This window comes from Callorhinus ursinus, unplaced genomic scaffold (genome assembly GCF_003265705.2).
Source record: "Callorhinus ursinus isolate GAN/ISIS: 27379988/994484 unplaced genomic scaffold, GSC_fseal_2.0 scaffold6, whole genome shotgun sequence".
In the NCBI taxonomy this organism is placed as follows: domain Eukaryota; kingdom Metazoa; phylum Chordata; class Mammalia; order Carnivora; family Otariidae; genus Callorhinus; species Callorhinus ursinus.
In genome coordinates this window covers 5,936,363-5,957,981 of record NW_027397068.1, presented here as the reverse complement: position 1 = coordinate 5,957,981, position 21,619 = coordinate 5,936,363, and the positions used below count along the sequence as shown (strand labels likewise).

The 21,619-nt window shown below is 38.1% G+C and overlaps 1 protein-coding gene across 1 annotated transcript in view; it reads left to right on the top strand.

The window, feature by feature from the left end:
* The window catches only part of ME1 (malic enzyme 1), a 193,544-nt gene that overhangs the window by 152,179 nt on the left and 19,746 nt on the right, over positions 1-21,619 (top strand). The window contains exons 8-9 of the mRNA XM_025861900.2: positions 7,311-7,408; positions 9,359-9,472. Of these exons, the coding sequence (XP_025717685.1) occupies positions 7,311-7,408; positions 9,359-9,472 (212 nt within the window). The remainder of the gene's footprint in view (positions 1-7,310; positions 7,409-9,358; positions 9,473-21,619) is intronic.

The following is a 21,619-nucleotide window of genomic DNA, read 5'->3' as shown; positions in this document are numbered from 1 at the left end:
AATTGAATTGAGCAGAATTTTTCAAACACGACTTTGCTTTCCTAATAGTGAAACCAGACCAATTAGGAAAAACTCATTAGTATTATGAGCGAAATAAGTCAATCAGAGAAAGACATGTATCCTATGATCTCACTGATACGAGGAATTCTTAATCTCAGGAAACAAACTGAGGGTTGCTGGAGTGGTGGGGGGTGGGAGAGATGGGGTGGCTGGGTGATAGACATTGGGAAGGGTATGTGCTATGGTCAGCGCTGTGAACTGTGTAAGACTGATGAATCACCGACCTGTACCTCTGAAACAAATAATACATTATTTGTTTAAAAAAAAAAAAGGAAGATAGTAGGAAGGGAAAAATGAAGGGGGGGAAATCAGAGGGGGAGATGAACCATGAGAGACTATGGACTCAGAAACAAACAGGGTTCCAGAGGGGGGGGGTGGGGGGATGGGTTAGCCCGGTGATGGGTATCAAGGAGGGCACGTTCTGCATGGAGCACTGGGTGTTATGCACAAACAATGAATCATGGAACACTGCATCAAAAACTAATGATGTAGTGTGTGGTGATTAACGTAACAATAAAATAAAAAAAATTAGTGGATAGCTTCTTTTCCTGTGTTTTAGCCTCTTCCTCTCTACTGCCTTCTTCCCATGCTTAAATTGCTTTAATTCTGAAAATAATTGCCTTGACCCTAACATTCTTTCCTCCAACAGCCCTTGTCATTCTTCCCATAAAAACATAAAAATAAAATATTTTTCTTGACCCTGTTTCCCTCCCATTTCCATCTCCATCTCCATCTCATTCTTTTCTTACCTACGCTCTTCCAAGGATTACTGTACACCTGCTGTCTCTGTTCTTCATCTTTTATTTATTCCTCAGCACACTGCCCTCCAGCTTTGGCTCTAGCATATATCACTAAAATGGCTCTCTGAAAGGTCATCAGGACGGAACCGCCAGATCCAGTAGTTATTTAGCATTTTCTTTCTTGATTGACCTTTCTTCTTTTGTTGCTACTTCTTCCCTTTGGTTCCATGGTACCATATACTTTCTTGCTTCCCACTCCTTTTTGATCATTTTTTTTTTTTACTTAGCCATCTTCCCCTGTATCACATTCTTCTGCCCTTTTCCCTAAATGTTTATCTTCATTTGGGTTCTCTCCTTTAGCCACTCACTGAATAGTGTTATCAATCCACATGACCTAAATACAACTGCAGGTATTCAAATTCCAGAGCTTTATCTCTGACTTAGATTTCTAGGCTGAGTTCCAAACCTGTATATCTAACTACCTTCTTGACATTGCCCCCCGAGCAACACACAGATAGGAAGCACAAACTCATAAGTTCAAAACTGAATTATTTTCCTTGCAAACTTTTTTTCTAGTCATCCAAACAAGAAAACATATCGTTCTTGACTTTTTCCCCACCCATTCTATGCATTTAATCACTAAATCCTGTTGATTTTTATCTCTTAAATATTTCCTCCCTCTCAACTTGCTTCTCTCTTGGGATTGTTGCCATATCCTCTCTCCTCAGTTAATTGCAAGACCTCCTAACTTGTCTACATACCACCAGCCTCCAACTCCCAAATCTACTCCCCCCCCCAACTGCTCTCTGAATTTAGACTCTTTCAGCCTCCATCTGTTACCTGTAATAGATTATAGTTATATAATTTTATAGTTATATAGTTTATAATTTTAGTTTTATTTATGTATATAGTGTATATATACATTATATATTTATATGTATATAAAACCATATATATAATTACTGTTAGTATGTAGCAGAAGGCCCTGCATGATCTTATACCAGTTATATGAAGGAATATTAGATATAATTGTATATAACGCTTCTCCAGCATCAGCAACACTATAATACCTACAGTTTCATATGTGTTCTGTGTTTTTGCTCCTTTTACATTTTGGGAGGCTTGGCATACAAATGGAGCTTGTATTCTGGGTCGTTACTGTAAGATACTTGATTGAGCCATTTCCTTAAGGAAATCCTCCTTACCAGTCTCCTCTTCTTCTTTTTTTTTTCTCTTACACTGTTTTCAGTCTCTCTCTTGACATTAGCTTTCTTTTTTTTTTTAAGATTTTATTTATTTATTAGAGAGAGAGCATGAGTGGGGAGGAGCAGAGGGAGAAGCAGACTTCCGGCCTCCCATCTGAGCAGGGAGCCAGATGCGGGGCTTGATCCCCGGACTCCAGGATCATGACCTGAGCCAAAGGCAGACACTTAAGCAACCGACTGAGCCACCCAGGCGCCCCTAGTAGCTTTCTGCTAGGATGAGCTTTTTGCCAGTATTCTTTGAGCCAAGTAGGGGAAGATTGGGGGTCCTCCATACTGAGTATGTAAATTTGCATTTAATCTTCTTGTTTTCAAGTACGGCACCCTTGCACCCAATTATACCTGATGCCTGACAGTTATGTCTGTTGTCTTACAATCCAGATATCCTTTCTAGAGAATAAACTTGTAGTTTTTTAAATAAACCTCCAGAGTGTGGAGGGTTAGCCATCTGCTAGAAGGTGAGAAAAATGGACCTAGGTTATAACTACTTCTCAGCAGATTTTTGAGCAGCCTCCTGTTTTTCGCCTCTTCTTCATCCGCACTTTCAGAGGTACTTGGTGCCCCCTATAGCCAGGCCTTTTGAGAGTTCTGCTTTCTCAATCCAATTGCTTCTTAGCATTCCCCATGGCTGGCCAAGAATTCAGCTTTTTCACATCTACTCTCTGTTGCCATTTGCCCATCCGCCTTTTAGCTTCTAAAATTTTGTTAACTATCCTCTTCTGGTTCCTTGATCTTTTTTTTTTTTTATTTTAATCGTCTTTCTGTTGTTTTAGTAGAGTATATTTGGGGGAGGGAAAACTAAATTATGTGTTCAGTCCCTCATTTGGCCAGTCCAGCCTGCCTCCATGTCTTTGCACATGCTTGCCCTGTCGGAGGTCCTTGACCTCTTATGTTAATCCTTTGATACTGTACTCGGGTAGCATATACTCCTAATGCTGTGGCCCCTGATTCAACAAAATTACTTCTGCTCCCCTTGCTTCTAGTTCTGTCTGATCTATTTAGTTAATGGCACATGAGGATTATAATTATTTGATTACATATCAGTCTCCTTTGCTAGTTATACATAGTAATTCTAATCAGATTTAACAAATTACTGCATTAGTAAACATCCTTTGATCAGTGTTAAATACTAAGTACTCTAAAAGTCATAGTACAGAGATAAACTTCAGCCTGTCTTTGCGTAACTAAAAATTTAGTTTTCAATCTCAAAACAAAAATTACTTTGGAACAATTTATTGTGAAACTTGCATTTTTGTGCAATATTGTCTTGCCCCATTTACTCCCTTGACTGTAGTGAAATTTAAATCAAAGTAGTACCAGGAAGTAGGTCTAGGACATGTGCAAGAATCATGTTCAGTTAAGTTTTTGGTAGTGCTAAAAGTGTCTTTTTGATTTTTATTAACCAATTCTATGAAGAGAAGTTTATGTCCTCATGAGATGTTTTAAATAGAAGGCTCTGCCATCCAATGTAGACAGATTTATTTTCTCTTATTTGAGGTAATATGTACAAACTTAAAACATCTTGGCTTTTAATACACAATGATCCAGCATAACCATAAAAAGATGTCACCACATTATAGTTTGGATCTCCTGAAATATTTTATTCTGTCTGTTCTTAAATGCCCAGGTCTATTTAAAATCAAAATGATAATACAAACACAGTGATTGCTGATAATACTTCAATTTTGATTCTTCAGCTGGTTAAATCTTGTGGTTCCGGTAGAATCCATAGAGACCCTTAAAATGATAGAATCTCAGGGTTGGAAGGGAGATTAGAGTCCCTCAGATCCAGACTTTGGGCCAGTTTCCTTCAAGAAGCCTGAGACTGAGACAGCTTTAGCTGCTATTAGCGAAGGACTACCTGTCTAGTCACTGGGTACTTAACACCTCTCTAAAGCTCTCTTTTTTTCTATTTAACAGCTCTTGTGAGTCTGTCGCGTTGTCTTTTCTACATAGATCGCTGTAGTTTTACATAGGCTCTCATTTTATTGTATTTATTATTTTTTTGAGTATAGTTGACCCACAATGTTGTGTGAGTGTCAGGTGTACAACGCAGGGACTCAGTAACGCTATATGTTATGCTGTGCTCACCACAAGTGTAGCTACCATCTGTCACCATATGGCACTATTACATTACCACTGACTATATTTCTTACGCTATGCCTTTTATCCCTGTGACTTGTTCATTCTATAACCGGAAGCCTATATCTCCTACTGCCCTTCCCCCATTTTGCCCATCCTCCCTCTCTGGCAACCATCAGTTTGTTCATTCTCTGTATTTATAGATCTGACTCTACTTTTTGTTTGTTTGTTCATTTATTTATTTATTTTGGTTTTTGCTTTTCTAGTTTGTTAATTATAAAGGCAAGTTTCCCCACCCAAACCCAGAAATCAGTGATAAGAATAATAACAGGAAAAACCCCTACACCATATCATAAAAACCCGCGAGCACAGGTGAGGTGTGTCCTGGGGGCAGGGAATGGACAGAGGCCCGGCCACCAAGGATCAGGCAGAGATATCGGGGCATGGAGGCTGCCATCCCCTCAGCCTACTGGCCTCCTCTGGGTCTTCACCAGCAGGAACACAGCGCGCAAACTTCAGTGCAAGAGGCTCGTAAACCATGGCACTGTTCTTGGAGCCCATGACCAGGTACTGGTTGTCAGAAGACACATCACAACACAGGACATCCGTAGGCTCCTCTACCTGAAACAACCTTTGTGGAGAAGGTGCCGCTGTGCAGTGGATCGCCTCGTCCATGTGGTCACAAAATAGCTCCCACAGAAGGCAGACTTGAGGTTGTGGTGGTTGACAGATAAGGACTGCCTTAAACTTCTCTCTCTGGTGCCTGTGGAGAATTATGATATCACTTGTTCTCAGGCCTACTAGCACCCCCTCACTGGGGCCGTGGGTAATGCTAAGATCTCATGCCGTAATTCATGCCGCTGCAACCTCTGGTAGCTCCTCAGGTCCCAGGAATATAGTCTGGTGTCTTCACCTCCTGTCCAGAACTTATTGCCTGCGATGTCCACACAGCGGGACATTTTGTTTTTTAGATGCCACACATAAGTATTTGTCTTTCTCTGTCTGGCTTTCTTCACTTAGCCTAATATCCTCTAGGTCCATACATGTTGTTGCAAAGGGCAAGATCTCATTATGGCTGTGGAATACTCCAGTGTGTGTGTGTGTACACACCACATCTTCTTTATCCATTCTCCTCTCAGTGGACACTTGGGTTGCTTCCAAATCTTGGCTATTGTAAATAATGCTGCAGTAAATATAGGGGTACATATATCTTTTTGAATTAGTGTTTTCATTTGTTTGCAAATATATCCAATAAGAGGTTAATATCCAAAATATGTAAAGAACTTATACAACTCAACACCAAAAAACAAATTATCTGATTAAAAATAGGCAGAGGACCTGAATAGACATTTTTTCAAGGAAGACATACAGATGGCCAACAGACACATGAAAAGATGCTCAACATCACTCATCATCAGGGGAATGCAAATCAAAGCTACAATAAGATTATAACCTTAGACCTGTCAGAATGGCTAAAATAAAAAAGACAAGAAATAACAAGTGTTGGCAAGTATGTGCAGAAAAAGGAACCCTTGTGCACTGTTGCTGAGAATGCAAATTGGTGCAACCATTGTGGAAGACAGTATGGAGATTCCCCCCAAACCTAAAAATATAAATACCATATAATCCAATAATTCCATTGCTAGGTATTTCCCCAAAGAGAACAGGTTTTCATTTTAAATAATGTATAGAAGAGAAGCCTCTACTTAATGTATGACTTACCACAGTTCATACTTTATTATAATAGTGGCTCAAAATTGCAAGCATTTTATTTTCATGTTTTACATTGTTTCTAAATAAAAAACATGCAACACACAGTCTTCAATAATTATCATTTATTGTGATCTTATTTATGACTACCAAATTCTACAAGAAAGAAACAAAGAACCAAAGAATTGAAAAGAACAAACATACTATACTGATGGTAAAATGCTTAATTCATCTTTGGTACTTGGCATATGTAACACTTCATCATTGTGTCATGCATCAAACCTATTCTAAATCTTTTTTTTTTTTTTTAAACCAGATATGGGTGTTTAAAGTTTAACTAAGCTTTGCTACCTTGGTGAGTGATCTAGGAATCGTTATAGGTAGAGTGTTATTTAGAGGAGTAAAATGTAGATACAGCTGGGAAAATACTGCAGGAGGGTCCAAAGTTTTATTTCAGACATGAGCCAATAAAGTAGTTGAGCTATGTAATTACGTTTAAAAGCAAGAAAACTGCTCTGTGATCTGTGAAAGCTTATATGTCAAAGTAGTAAATGTAGAACTGGTGAAGTGTCTGTGACCCTGGGGCATGATGAAAACAACTCAGTCTTCATCCTAAATAAATTTTACATTAATTTTGTCTAGCACATTTGGAATCCACCCATGATTATTACAGGTAGGAAGCCAATTAAAGGACACATAACATCAGATTTTAATTGCTATTAACTGTCAGTTTTTCAGATTGAAGATTAAAAGATTAAATTCCAAATGTATTGAAAACCTCATTACCACCACCACCATTATCAGCAAGCATTTACTATGCACTTACTTTGTGTAGACGGGATCAGCAGTAGGTTTCAGAGTCCCTAGAATAATTAGGTGGGAGAATCTAATAGCGCTTAGTACTGTTTTATCTCACACAGTGCAACTAATTTACAGATGAGGGAACTAATATACAAAATAATTTCTCTAGGGGTGCCTGGGTGGCTCAGTCAGTTAAGCATCTGCCTCAGATCATGATCCCAGGGTGTCCCTCTCCCTCTGCACCTCCCCCAGCTTGTGCTCTGTCTCTCTCACTCTCTCTCAAATAAATGAATAAAATCTTTAAAGCAAAACAAAACAAAACAAAAAAACAAAATAATTTCTCTAAATTCATCCAGCTGGAGTCCACATAAGAATCCAAACCCCATGCTCTTATGCATTAAATCACCACATTAAGTCACAGAATCTTTTTGGGAAATTATCAAGAAGAGTAGTGAGTGGCTATCCTAAAATATTGATGTCAGTAGCCTGAGAATTTCACCTCATCTATAATCATGGGGTCGGACGACCGCAGGTTCCCTTTCTGTACCGGTTACCCTGTTGTGTGATGAGCTAAAGATGTGAATAAAGATTGCAAGCTTTGGATTTGGCAGGATCTGTTTGAGGATCACTGCAGACGATTTCTTACTTGTTTCAGGAACAGCGTCTGTAGCAGTGGCGGGCATCCTTGCGGCTCTTCGAATAACCAAGAACAAACTGTGTGATCAAACAATACTCTTCCAAGGAGCTGGAGAGGTACCTGCCTTATACAGTACTTTCTTTCCCTTAAATTAATGAACAGACTTCATCTTAATTATTCATCAATTTGAAGTTTGAGGTATTCTTTCAATTTTTAGTATATTGCAGGCTATAGGTTTTATTGAAAGATTCCCCAGTTAAGTGTTGAGGCATATTCATTTGTCATAGGAGACTTTAGTATAGAGGTATACTTTATACAATCTTAAATTTCTGGAGATTATCAAATGGTGGCGTGGGTTTTTGTTTTTCATATTTTGCGGGAACAAAAAAGTTTACATTGTGTGATTATGTATAAAAGCCTTTAAGTATTTAGGCTATTATATCTGATGCTTTTAGTATCCTCCAGTGACACATATGAGTTTTCTTAATTTGACTCACGAGTCACTGCGCACTTATATAACAATATACAAGTTTTTAAGAGAAAAATATTTGAATTGGAGACTTGTCGTGCATTATAACTGTTCACATGCAAAAGAACCAAAACATTTACAGTTGCTGGAAGGAGATGGCAGCAAGACAAAAGTAGGCTGTTTTCTGTTCTTTTTTGCTATGAGTTAATCATTTGAAAGAAGAAAACTAGACTCCAGTGATAATTCACCCCCCAAAATAGAAATTAAAATGTCAATTGAGTTTGAGCTTCTTGTGAGAAAACTGCCCAGATCTGTTCAGAATTATAGAATGTAATGAATGGAGAAATACTTTGTGGTTATATATATTTTAAGAAGCTTTAAATTTTCAAATTGAATATGATTGGGGCGCCTGGGTGGCTTAGTCGTTAAGCATCTACCTTCGGCTCAGGTCATGGTCCCAGGGTCCTGGGATCAAACCCCGCATCGGGCTCCCTGCTCCACAGGAAGCCTGCTTCTTCCTCTCCCACTCTCCCAGCTTGTGTTCCCTCCCTCACTGTGTCTCTCTCTCTATCAAATAAATAAATAAAATCTTTAAAAAAAAACAAATTGAATTTGATTAAGTGTATTACACTGGTAGAAATTGTGTAGAGTTGGTTTTGATTTTACTTGTTCTTAAAATGAAATACACAAAGTTGATACTTAAATGCCAAGATGTAAACATGTCAGAGTATTCAGAATATAAATCACAAGTTCATTTTCACGTCAAAATAAAAAGGCTAAATTACATCTTATTAAAATTTGAGTTTTTTATTTGTGTGGCTGTTACATGCTGTATTTAATTTTAGTCAACTTCTTTGAGTTCAAATTCTTTGAATTTCCAAAGGGTTTTTGATGAATGGTACAGGCCAGTTCTTAATACTCAGCAGGGCAGAGGTATTCATGGTTGGATGATTCAAAACTGGCACTTGTTTGTCCCTGAAAAGGTCTTGGACATTCACAGATTATCACAAAATTTATCAAATACCAAAGAAGTTGATTCCTTTAATCTTGCAAGAGATTTCACAGTACTTTCTTTGTCCAAATTAATAGAGTAAATAAATGCTTGGGAACAGAGATTTTATGGGTTTTATTCTATTGTCTAATTGGTCAGGTTCCCATCCAAATGACCAGGCTTCATTCTTCAAATTCAATTAGAGGAGCTGGGGCCCAACAATAAACAATACAGTCCAATAAGCAAGGCTGACCAGGTCATTCTTTTAAGTTCAGTATTTCCTCATTGGAGCAAATCTTAATTGCATTAATAGGATTAAAGATGGTGACAGTCAAGGATATCACTGGTTTATCTGTAGCTATAGAGCAAGCCACATAATAGTGGTTCTGTTGTGATAAGAAAAGTAAATAATTGTCCTTTAGCTTACCCCAAATGTGACAGAAATACTTGGCTCCCAGTATAAATGAATGAATATAACTGTTTCGGTCAGTAGATCCATTCTCTTCTTTCTTATTAACACAGATAAAATGGAGTGAAGCATAACTCTTGATAAGTTATTATGTGGAACAACTTTTTAAAGTTTTGTTTTCATAACGTCCTTCACAGGCTGCCTTAGGGATTGCACACTTGATTGTTATGGCCATGAATAAAGAGGGTTTACCAAAAGAGAAAGCCATGAAAAAGATATGGTTGGTCGACTCAAAAGGATTAATAGTTAAGGTAAGAATTTGTCATTTTCAACTGAATAAAAATTAATGTGCCATTCTGGATGCCCATCTCAAAGATTACTACTACTTCCACTTGTCCTACCCCCAACACTGTGTTAAATGCATAGCCATTATGCATGAATGACCATGTCATACAATAATACTGATACTCTTCTGAAAAAGAAGACTGCCTCAGCTACAGAATTGACCCGTGAAGTACAGAGGCCCCTAACAACTCTATGGGTTGTCAGTGCATTTGAATTAGTCTCCAGAGGAGGCAGTTTGGTGCTGGTACAGCTGAACGCCTAGGTATAGCTCCTTTTATTAAGGGCTGTCTGTCAAATTGCACCCTAACTAGGAAAAAAAAAGAACAAATGATGAAATAGCTACTCTTTAGCCTGCTACTTTCTCTTGACTAAATTCTTGAGGGTTTGAAAAAAAACAATATTTGAGAAGGGCTTTAATAAATGGGCTGCTTCAATGTTAAATACAAGGTTGTTTCCCCAGCTCTAATAGAGATAACAGGAACTACTTCGTAGGTTATTGTGAGAACCAAATAAGATTAGGTAGGTTGACCATGTTGCTACATAGTTACAAGACATTAATATTACTTCTTTACCATCTGTGCACATTAAACACTCTTCCTTAAACCGCCAGAAAAAAATACTTGTAAATTTCCTTTCTACATGAAGGTGAATTTTTAAAATAACCAGTGATAAGCACAGACTTCAGGAATGTAATATAGAAGAAGCAAATGTGAAGGTGTACAAACTTTCTGGAAAACTAGCTTATGTGTATCCAAAGCCTTAAAAATTTTATGTTTCTGGGATGGCTGGGTGGCTCAGTCGGTTAAGCATCTGCCTTTGGCTCAGGTGATGATCTCAGGGTCCTGGGATTGAGTCCCGCATTGGGCTTCTTGCTCAGCGGGGAGCCTGCTTCTCCCTCTGCCTGCCACTCCCCCTGCTTGTGCTCCCTCTCTCTGACAAATAAATAAAAATCTTTAAAAAAAATAAATAAAAAATAAAATTTTATGCTTCTGATCCAATAGTTTCCATTGTAAGAATATATCTTATAGGCTAGAGATGTACACAGTCTTTTACGTTTTTTTTTTCTTTTTTTAAGTTTTATTTAAATTCTAGTTAGTTAACATACAGTGTAATATTAGTTTCAGGTGTACAATGTAGTGATTTAACACTTACATATACCTGGTGCTCATCACAAGTGCCCTCCTGGATCCCCATCACCTATTTCACCCATCCCCCACCCACCTCCCCTCTGGTGACCATCGGTGTGTTCTCTGTAGTTAAGAGTCTCTTTCTTGGTTTGCCTCTCTCTCTTTTTCCCTTTGCTCATTTGTTTTGTTTCTTAAATTCCACACATGAGTAAAATCATATGGTATTTGTCTTTCTCCAACTTACTTATTTCACTTAGCATAATACTCTAGCTCCATCCATGTTGTTGCAAATGGCAAGATTTCATTCTTTTTTATGGCTGAGTAATATTCCATTATGCATACATACATATAGGAGGAGTAGGGTAGAGTACAGGCAGGAATCTAGCCAGACTCCTTGGGTGTCTGGAAAATGATGTGGCCATTACTGTTGAAAAGGAATAACGAACAGACCAAGTTTAGGAGAAAGATAATGCAATCCAGTTTGGACATAGCAAGTTTAAGGTACCTTTGCATATCTCATCCAGATATATATATGAATACACACACACACACACACACACACACACACACACACACACGGATGCCACATCTTTTTTTGTCCATTCATCAGTCAGTGGACAGTTGGGCTGTTTCCGTAATTTGGCTATTGTAGATAATGCTTCTATAAACATCAGGGTGTATGTATGGATTCCTTCAAATTAGTATTTTTGTATTCTTTGGGTAAATACTTAGTAGTGCAATTGCTGGATCATAGGGTAGTTCTATTTTTAACTTTTTGAGAAACCTCCATACTGTTTTCCAGAGTGGCTCCACCAGTCTGCATTCCCACCAATAGTGCAAGAGTGTCCCATTTTCTCCACATCCTCGCCAACACCTGTTGTTTGTTGTGTTGTTGACTTCAGCCATTCTGACAGGTGTGAAGTGATATCTCATTGTAGTTTTGATTTGTATTTCCCTGAGGATGAGTGATATTGAGCATCTTTTCATGTGTCTGTTGGCCCATCTGTATGTCTTCTTTGAAAAAATGCCTATTTGTGTCTTCTGCCCATTTTTTAAATTGGATTATTCATTTTGGGGGTGTTGAGTTTTGTAATTTTTTTAATGTATTTTGGATACTAACCCTTTATCAGGTATGCCATTTGCAAACATCTCCCATTTTGTTGCCTTTTAGTTTCATTGTTTATTTCCTTTGCTGTGCAGAAGCTTTTTATTTTGATGTAGTCGCAATAGTTCATTATTGCTTTTGTTTCCCTTGCCTCAGGAGACGTATCTAATAAGAGGTTGCTATAGCCAATGTCAAAGAAGTTACTACCTATGTTCTCCCTTAGGATTTTAATCGTTCCTGTGTCACATTTAGGTCTATAATCCATTTTGAATTTATTTTTGTGTATAGTATAAGGAAGTGGTCCAGTTTCATTCTTTTGTATGTTGCTGTCCAGTTTTCCCAACACTATTTGGTGAAGAGACTCTTTTTCCCATTGGATATTCTTTCCTGCTTTGTTGGAGATTGACAACAAACTCTTCGGTTCCATTGATCTATGTGTCTGTTTTTGTGCCACAGTGTTTTATGTTTAAGGATGTTATCACAGCATTACTTAGAATAGTGATATGTTTTATTATACAGCCATTATAAGAGTAATATGCTGTCTTAGCTGAAGAAAAAAAAAGTAATATGTTGTGTTTACCTAAATAAAGGATGATTGTGAAATAATTGTGGAGTAGCCAGATGAATAGAATATACAGTCTTAAGGTTTTTTTTTTAAAGAACAATAAATAACATTAAAAGATTAGCAATATAATGTTAGATGAAAAAAGGAAAAGACCATGTTATATGTTACTATTTTATTTTAAAAATTGAGTTGCATTGTTGGCTGGGTGACTCAGTTAAGTAGCTGACTCTTGATTTCGACTTGGGTCATGATTCTGGGCCATGGGATTGAGCCCTGTGTAGAGCTCCATGCTCAGCAGGAGTCTGCTTTAGGTTCTCTCTCTCCTTCTCCTTCTGCCCCTTCCCCAACCTTGCTTGCATGCATGCACGCTGTCTCTCAAATAAATAAATAAATCTAAAAAACACTGCATTGCATATAAAATTACAGAAGTAAATGTATAAAATATGTATTAGCTTAAAACATTATTTTTAATGCCTTTCTGTATATTCCAAATTCTTCTTAGCAATTGTGTTCTTTTAGAGCTATAAAAAATTTTTTTAATTAATACAGACTTTGCTTTAAAGAGTGTATGCATAACTCTTTGTGGCTAATGAGTATCTGTAAGGAAGTAAAACAAGACAGGAAGTACTTTTACAATATCTCCTGAGAACCAAATAATCATTTTATTAATTGTATTAACTTGAAATGTAATTTTTTATAATATATAAGAAAGCATAAAGTTTAAAGTTTTTTGACTTAAAAACTGCTATGGCTTTCAAGAATCAGCATAAATAGAAAAAGTTGTACATTGTGGCCACTCATATTATGGTCATGAAATGAGATTTACTGAATGAAATTACCTCTGGGTCAGGCTCTGGGACTCAGTAAATCCCTTGATTTCAGGAGGCTCACAGACTAGTGGGAAAAACTCAAAACAAGCTGAAAGTTATGTCTCTATATGAAAATGTTATAGAAATTTGTCCTGGGCACCTGGGTTGCTTAGTTGGTTAAGCGACTGCCTTCGGCTCAGGTCATGATCCTGGAGTCCCGGGACTGAGTCGCACATCGGGCTCCCTGCTCAGTGGGGAGTTTGCTTCTCCCTCTGACCCTCCCTCCTCTCATGTGCTCTCTCTCTCTCTCTCTGATTCTCTCTCTCTGTCTCAAATAAATAAATAAAATCTTAAAAAAGAAAAGAAAAGAAATATGTCCTTAGTGCCAGGGGTGCCCTGGAAATGATGTTCCCAGCTGCACTGACAAGAATAATGAGAATGCCAGGAGGGTTGCTAGAAAAGGTGTCTCTTCACCTCAGTTTGAAAGGAAGAGTTAGGAGTTTATCTTGAGTCTCCATGAACATCTGAAATGCCTCCTATCTGAAAGTGAGACAGGGAAGTATAGTGGAAAGTTCGCTAGGAGATCTTGGCTGAACCTGTGGATCATGTCTTTCATCTCTGTGTCTTCAAAGCTCTACATAGTGTCTAGCACATAATTGACAGTAAATATTTTGTTAATAAATGAATTGATTGATGAATGGTCTTCCAGGCAGAAGAACAGCATTTGCAAAAAGAAACATTTCACTGTAAGAGGTATTTAGGGATTAGATTTGAAAGAAAGCAGAAGGCTCTTCTAAATCCTGGCAATGAGCAATTGAAGCAACTTATACAGAGGAGGTTTGTGTCTTGTCAATCTAGGCATTGTGGAGGATGGATTGAAATGAGGTGTAACTGAGTAAAGGAAACTGGTCACAAAGCTGTTGTAGTAATACAGATAAAAATTAATTGGTGCCTGAAATAAAGCAGTGATTATGGGGGGTGAGTGAAAGACATTTGATTCAGTAGATGTTTAGCAAATAGGATTGGCATGCTTAGTAACCACTAAATATGGAAGGAGGAGTAGGGTAGAGTACAGGCAGGAATCTAGCAGGACTCTTTGGGTGTCCGGAAAATGATGTGGCCATTACTGTTGAAAAGGAATAACGAACAGACCAAGTTTAAGAGAAAGATAACGTGATCCAGTTTGGACATAGCAAGTTTAAGGTACCTTTGCACATCTCATGGAGATGTCCCCTTGGCAATCAGAGGTACAAGACTGATGCTCAGGATAAGGGTCTGGGCTCCTGGAGATAAAGATTTCAGGAATATCTGCATGTAAAAAGTTGGAGCCATGGAAAAAGCTATACAAATTGCATTGTATTTAGGGATGTAATACATGTAAATATCTTAAAAAGTGAAAGTCTGTGACTATGGATTTCTTTTGTGATTTCTAATGACATTTTTATGTGAAATCTTTATAAAAATATACAGATTTTAGCATCTCAAATAATTTTAGTGTAGACTTACTGAACTGAGACTCCAAATTCCATGGATTATAATACTTAGAATAACTGTGAAGTTTGTTGCCTAGACCTAATCAGTCATTCTTACCTCATGTCTTTTACTTGCCAAAATAAAGAACTGCATATATTCTGCTTGCCAAGATAAAGTTACATTTTAAAAGGTTGTTATATATTTAACAGCTGTGCGCTATTTAATATTAAAGAAACATGAAGCTTCAATTTACCACTTTTTTTTCAAGTTTTTAAAAAAAGTCAAAATTATGTTGATTTTTGTTGTGGAACTAAGTCTAAGGATAACTAGTAAATTAATATAATCTTGCTTTCAAATTTTCATGACTTTTTGTTTGTTGTTCTTTATCCTTAGTACTTTCACAACCTCTCCTGAGAACCAATAAGAATCATTTTATTAATTTTACTAACTTGTCATGTAATTGTTTATAATACAGAAAAATATACCAAACTCCTTCACTTTTTAAAGACATAAAACCAAAAACTAAAAAGTATGGTGTGTGGTTGCCTCGTTTATAGAGTTCCATCATCATCAGACCAGATTATAATTATTCTGACAGTGAAATGGCATTGGCAGTCCGCAAGGAGGGCCCTGTCTATAGATGCAGAGAGGGGCCCGATTCATCTCTGATGAACTGATGACCTGGCAGCTGTACTGGGCCAGTGCCATGGGGCCAAACGTCCAAGCAGGCGTGGATTCCAAGAGAAGGCAAACAAAAGCACTTGTGGAAGAAGTCCTCTAGCACCTGTGTGTAGGAAGGAATAAATATTTATCAGAAACAATCCATAGTTAATTTTTTATACCTATTCTGGGTCAGGAAGTGCTAACCCCAAATCTTGATGGTCTTTGCCACCTATCCTCTCCACCCGTACCAGAACATCTGTGCTTTTGAAAAAGGTGGTAATTCAGTACGGCTAGCCCGTATCTTTTGTCCTCTCCTAAGAGTGAGCACAAAATAAGGGGGTAGGGGAGATTGAAGAAATAATAACACTCAAAAGAAATTCTCAGCTATCCGTGATACATTTGGTATAATTAAAGACTCGTAAAAAAAGAGAAACACACAGGATTTAGGATTTCTTCGATAAGAAATGCCTATGTGCACTTTGCCAAAGGAAGGCAAAAAGCATTTCAGTAAGGGATCCTGGAAGTGGGAATGAACAGAAAAGAAGTCTTCTATACCCATATCCAGCTGATAGGAGTAGGGTAAAGAATGTGGATTCCCAATCAGATTTTGCAAGAAGGAGGAAAATGAGCCATTGGTGCAGAAAACAGAAAGTCTTCATGAAGGTGTGGGCATTCGCCTTAATGTTGCCGATCTAGAGGTCACATTCCAGTAGTTTATTCTTCTAAACCACATCTTCAAATAGACTTTGAAAATGGTATAGAAATTACCAGAGAGACCTTTATTTTTGTCTTTTGATTCTTCTGTTTTTGGCAGGTAGAGGCTTTCGGTAGTGCTAGTATTCCATTTCATGATTCCTGGCCTTCCTAAATCTCCAGCAAGAATCAATCCTTTGGGGGAGAGGCTGTGGGTAATCTGTGTTTCTTACTGGGTGGATGTCTTATGGTCAAGATCTGGCTTCGGTTGGCTGGGAGCTAGCCGTGCTGTTGGTGTGATTCAGAAAGTAAAGTGTTCATGCTGAAAGCATACATCTTTGCCTTTCATACAATATGTATCCATTTTCTTTGTGATTTGCTTCTCATTCCAGGAAATATAGGGGATTTAAACCACATTAAATTTGTTTTTAAGATTTTATTTATTTATTTGACAGAAAGAGACAGCAAGGGAGGGAACACAAGCAGGGGGAGTGCCAGAGGGAGAAGCAGGCTTCCTGCTGAGCAAGGAGCCCGATGTGGGACTCGATCCCAGGACCCTGGGATCATGACCTGAGCCGAAGGCAGATGCTTAACGATATTTTTCATTAAATAATTTAAAGTTGTCAGTCAAAAAAAGCAGTACTAGAAATCTGTGATTAATAATTTGTTATTCTGAAACTTTTCTTCTTTAGTAAAAGAAAAATCATTTTATACATTTTTGAAAACATACCACATATCTTTTTAAAATGCATCTAGTAGAAATCTGATAAATTGTTTGGTGCAGTGATTCTCAAAACTGGTAATCATCCTAGTCACCTGGGAGACTTTAAAAAAATAGGCCCAGATTCCAGAGCCTCCTCCTGGACTTGAATTAGAATATCTAAAAGCAGGGCTCAGGAATCTCTCTTTCCTGAGGTGAGTCTGGTGCTCACTTAGCTTTGGAAAGTTCAGGTCTGGCTCACTTTTCATCACACTGTCATCCTCACTAATCCAGACTGTTTCAATAGATGGAGAAATCAGCATCCATGGACGTCTCAAAGGATATGCCCTAGGTCATGAGTAAAGGGAAGAGCCTGGGGACTGCGATCCTGAGCCTTAGTCCCATGTTCTGTCTCCAGCATTTGTAGATGGTATTTTCTGTGTCTCACTCGGGAGCTTTTATTTACTTTTCTGAATATCATGAGTAGTTATCAGGAATAACATAAATTTATTTGCTGTTGGCTCTTAGAATGCATTCTGCTACTGGTGATTTATTCAAGTTCCTAGCCAACAACATTTATCACAAATTAATGGTATATTGACAGCAATGAATTGTGTGGACAACGTGGTAAAATACATTTAAAATTTTATTTTTTTGAAGATTTTATTTATTGACAGAATGGGGGTGTACAAGCGGGGGGAGGGGCAGAGGGAGAGGGAAAAGCAGGCTCCCACTGAGCAAAGGAGCCCAATGTGTGGGGCTCGATCCCAGGACCCTGGGATCATGACCTGATCCAAAGGCAAACTCTTAACCAACTGAGCCATCCAGATGCCCCTACATTTAAAATTTTTTTAAAATTTACAGTTTTGGATAATCTGAGACATAGGTCTCAGGAAAATACTTTGAATTATTGAAGTACGAATGGGGATCATGTCCATCACTTTCAGATTACTCAGCGTCTTCTAAACTCAGTTTACATCATGGATTTGCAGGTCCCCATTCAATATAAATAGACAAGACCCCCTTCTTTTGTTTGCATTTTGCAGCAGCACAGTTCATGCTGTACCAGGTTGAATTCAGTTATTTCAGCTGCTAAAAAAAATCATTTCTAAGACTTTTATGCTAGTTTTATTTTCTCACGTGGGAGGCTACTTCTTGCCTGGTGATCTAATCAAAATGAACAGATTGCCATTTTTATGGAGATTGTATGTGAATTTATTTTAAACTGTATACCAGAAGCAGTTTGGATGTATTTGCCTTGTCATGTAGTTTGTCAGTAGTTGAATGGTCAAAAACTGGTTGTTTTCTCAGACTGGGAACACCAGATGCTTTGGGCCAGGCTGTTTTTCTATGGATTGTGTGGAATCTTACTGTTTGACAAGCCTAAGCACTTTTTAAAATAAAGCAGTGGTGTGTTTTCCTCTTTTTTTAGTATTTCCTATTCCTATTCTATTGATAATTCTGAAAATTTTATAAATGTTCTTTTCTCTCACCATCCTTTCTGTGGGGTTTCTCCTTTCTATTTGATGTAAATCCCAAGGAAAGACTGATTATATTTTACTGTTATTAAAGAAGAAAACATGATACTAGAATGCAGTAATACAACATTTAAAGCCAGATCTAGGAAGTGTGGTCTTCCTTGACCATATTCAACATTGGTTATTCTTTTGATGGAGTGCAGTTTTCAGTTGTGTGGTATATAAAGGGGAACAAGAGCATCTGAGAGTTCAGTTGAGCCACTAATAGTAGTGCTCTAGAGGTCACATTCCAGAGCACTACTTCCCGTGATAGGGAAGAGAGATGGGTTCAAGTAGGAAAGTAGATTAAAAACATTGGGGTTCCTCACCTGGGAAAGGAGACAGTGTGATTCAGTATCTGTTTTCAAATACACAAAATATTTTTTTTTTTAAATTTTATTTATTTGAGAGAGAGAGGGAGAAGAGAGCGTGCAAGCGGGGGGAGGAGCAAAGGGAAAGGGATGAGCAGGCTCCATGCTGAGTGCCGGAGTCCATGGTTGGGCTCGATCACACGACCCTGAGATCATGACCAGAGCTGAAACCAAGAGTCAGATGCTTAACCACCTGAGCCACCCAGGCACCACCCCCAACACAAAGGATTACTTAAGGGCACTGATACAAAATTAAACAAAAAGAAATTGTATTAAATTGCAGTAAGCAGGAATTTGGGAATAAAAAGCAATTGTTTAAGTATGGAGAAATGGTAGAATTTACATTGCCTTGGATCTTTAAAAATGTATAGACAGTTTCTTGGTTTTAATGTTTTGGTCATTGGCCTTCCCAGAAGAAAAGGGTTTGTCAAAGCAATTTCCTCCTGATTGTGTGTGTGCTATGTTCAGAGATGAAATGAAGAGACTACTAGCCTAAAGGTATGGATTGGTTAGATTTTAGGTTAAATTGATATAGAAGGAGACCCCAAAATATGGTAACTTAAACAAGTTAAAATTTATTTCTCTGTCACCTGATAGTATAGAGGTAGGCAGAAGAGAGGCATCTGTGCATCCATCTCTCCCGGGGTACAAAGAAGCTTTCCAGTTCTCACTGTCCTAGCCAGCTGGGGAGAGAGGGTGGGGGCTGGCCGGAACATGGCAGGGAAGGTGGCTGTGTCAGAAGTTGCACACATCACTTCCATTCCATCCTTTTGACCAGAGATAGTCTCATGCCACTCTAGGTGCAACAAGTCTAAGAAATAGTCTCCACCTGGGTAGCAATGTGATTGGACAAAACTGGGAAATCTTAGTATTAAAAAGGAGTGAATGAAAAAAGTTTTTTTTTAAAAAAGAGATTATACACCTAAAGATTTAAGATTTCATATTGCATTTTCACAATAATATAATTAAAAAAAACCCAGGAGAATACGAGGTTTCTGGCTGGCTCAGTCAGAATAGCATGCAACTCTTGATCTTGGGGTTGTGAGTTTGAGCCCCACACTGGGTAGAGATTACAAAAATAAAACTTAAAAAAAAAGAATTAAAAAAGGAGAGCATGAATATTGGTGGACAATTAGGATTCTCTACCATAGCATGAAAAGGGTTTCAGGATTTGGACGTAAAATTAATATGACATTTTCAAGGGGTGCCTGGCTGGCTTAGTCAGTGGAACATGTGACTTTGGATCTTGGGGTTGTAAGTTTGAGCCCCACTTTGGATGTAGAGATTACTTAAAAATAAAATCTTTAAAAAAATGTAATATGACATTTTCAGATACTATAGTAAATTTATTGAATTATATTTGCATAATACTTAACACTTTGTCAGGTGGAAAATCAAAAAGACCAGTAGGCAAACCCTCTGATACGTTGTCTTCTCTAAGAGTTAATGCATTTTCTCAGCAGCTCTCGAGACATTGTGCTGAGGTGACTCTAGCCAGTTTGGAGTAGTTTGAATAATTATCCTAGGATCTTTTTCTCTGTTTGAGAACGTAGTACACATTAAAGTTCCCTTGATATAAAAACATTCTGAAGTGCAAATCTTTAAACCGTAGAAGAACTAGACACATGGGACACTTGGGTGGCTCAGTGCATTAAGCGTCTGCCTTCGGCTCAGGTCATGATCCCAGGACCTTGGGATGGAGCCCCACATTGAGCTCCCTGCTCAGCGGCAGCCTGCTTCTCCCTCTCTCCCCTGCTCATGTGCTCTTTCTTGCTCTCTGTCTCTCTCTCAAGTAAATAAATAAAGAGCACTACCACAAGCCTCGGGAAGAGCCATATGGCCACTACTTCGTGATATGCATTTTCTTCCTCAGGATCCTATGAAGGTTCCTCAGCTTGGTGATCGCTGTGTTGAAAGTAGAAACTCTGGCTGCAAGATCTAGTTTAGCCCTTTAGCCTCAAGTGTGCAGGAACCATGCCAAAAGCAATTTGGAATTCTGTAGCGTTTGCCATATAGAGCCTCAGGTAGACGTTAGTCTAACTTCTTGCCGTTATACTTGAAATAGAGTATATGCATTTCTGGGAAGGAGCAACAAGCCAAAACTATGTCGTGTTTAGTTTAGAATGCTGGAAGCTAAAAGTTGTTATTCCCAGGAAATATGTCTCCCCAAGCTGCAACTTTATTTAGTACCTGTCCTAGAAATTTCATTGTTGTGAGAACAAAAATGGTCATGAATTTTAGCTTATATGACTTCCAGAAATAGTTCAGAAATAATTTAAATACTGTAACTCTCAAATGGTTCCAAGTTCTTATTCCTATCCAAGACCAGAATTTTTCCTTCTTTTCCAATAATGCAAGATTATTATTTTTTTTTTTTTGCCAAATAACTAAGCAGTAATAAGAGCACTGAAGTAGCAGATAGATTGCAAAAGCTTTCCTTTCATTAAATCATTTCAGGAAAGGGAACCTCTTATTCCCAAAGCAACAGATAAGAACAGTGAGTAAAAAGAAATGATGGAATGTATAATCAAAATTAAAATTATCTCCTGTATCACTCAGCTATTGCTGGGTTATCAAAAGCCACAAAACCTCAGTGACATACAACAATAATAATTTATTTCTCACACCCCTGAGGGCTAGGTGGAGTAGCTCTGATGATGTTGGCTAGGTGGCTCTAAGTCATAGGTTGGGTTTAGGTCTTTTTCACAAGGTTCTCATCCTCGTTGGACCAGCCGGCTAGCCAGGTGACGCACTTTTAAAGCACAAATGGCAAAGGCACAAGAGAATAAGCAGAAACACCAATTACTCTTAAGGCCTAAGCTTGGAACTGGCACACTCTCATTTCAGCGTACATTTTATTGACCAAAGAAATTACATGTTCAAGTCCAAAGACAAGAGCTTGGAAAGCATAAAAACTGCCTTTCGTGGAAGGAACTGTCAGACAGCACAAAGAACATTGACACAGGAAATGGATGGTGAGGAATTGGGGCTTGAGTCAAAGTCTGAACTATCACAATATTTGGAGGGAATTCTGAGGTACTCCAAATGGCTTTGTTTTTTCATTTGTGACTAATAAATTATCATTAGACC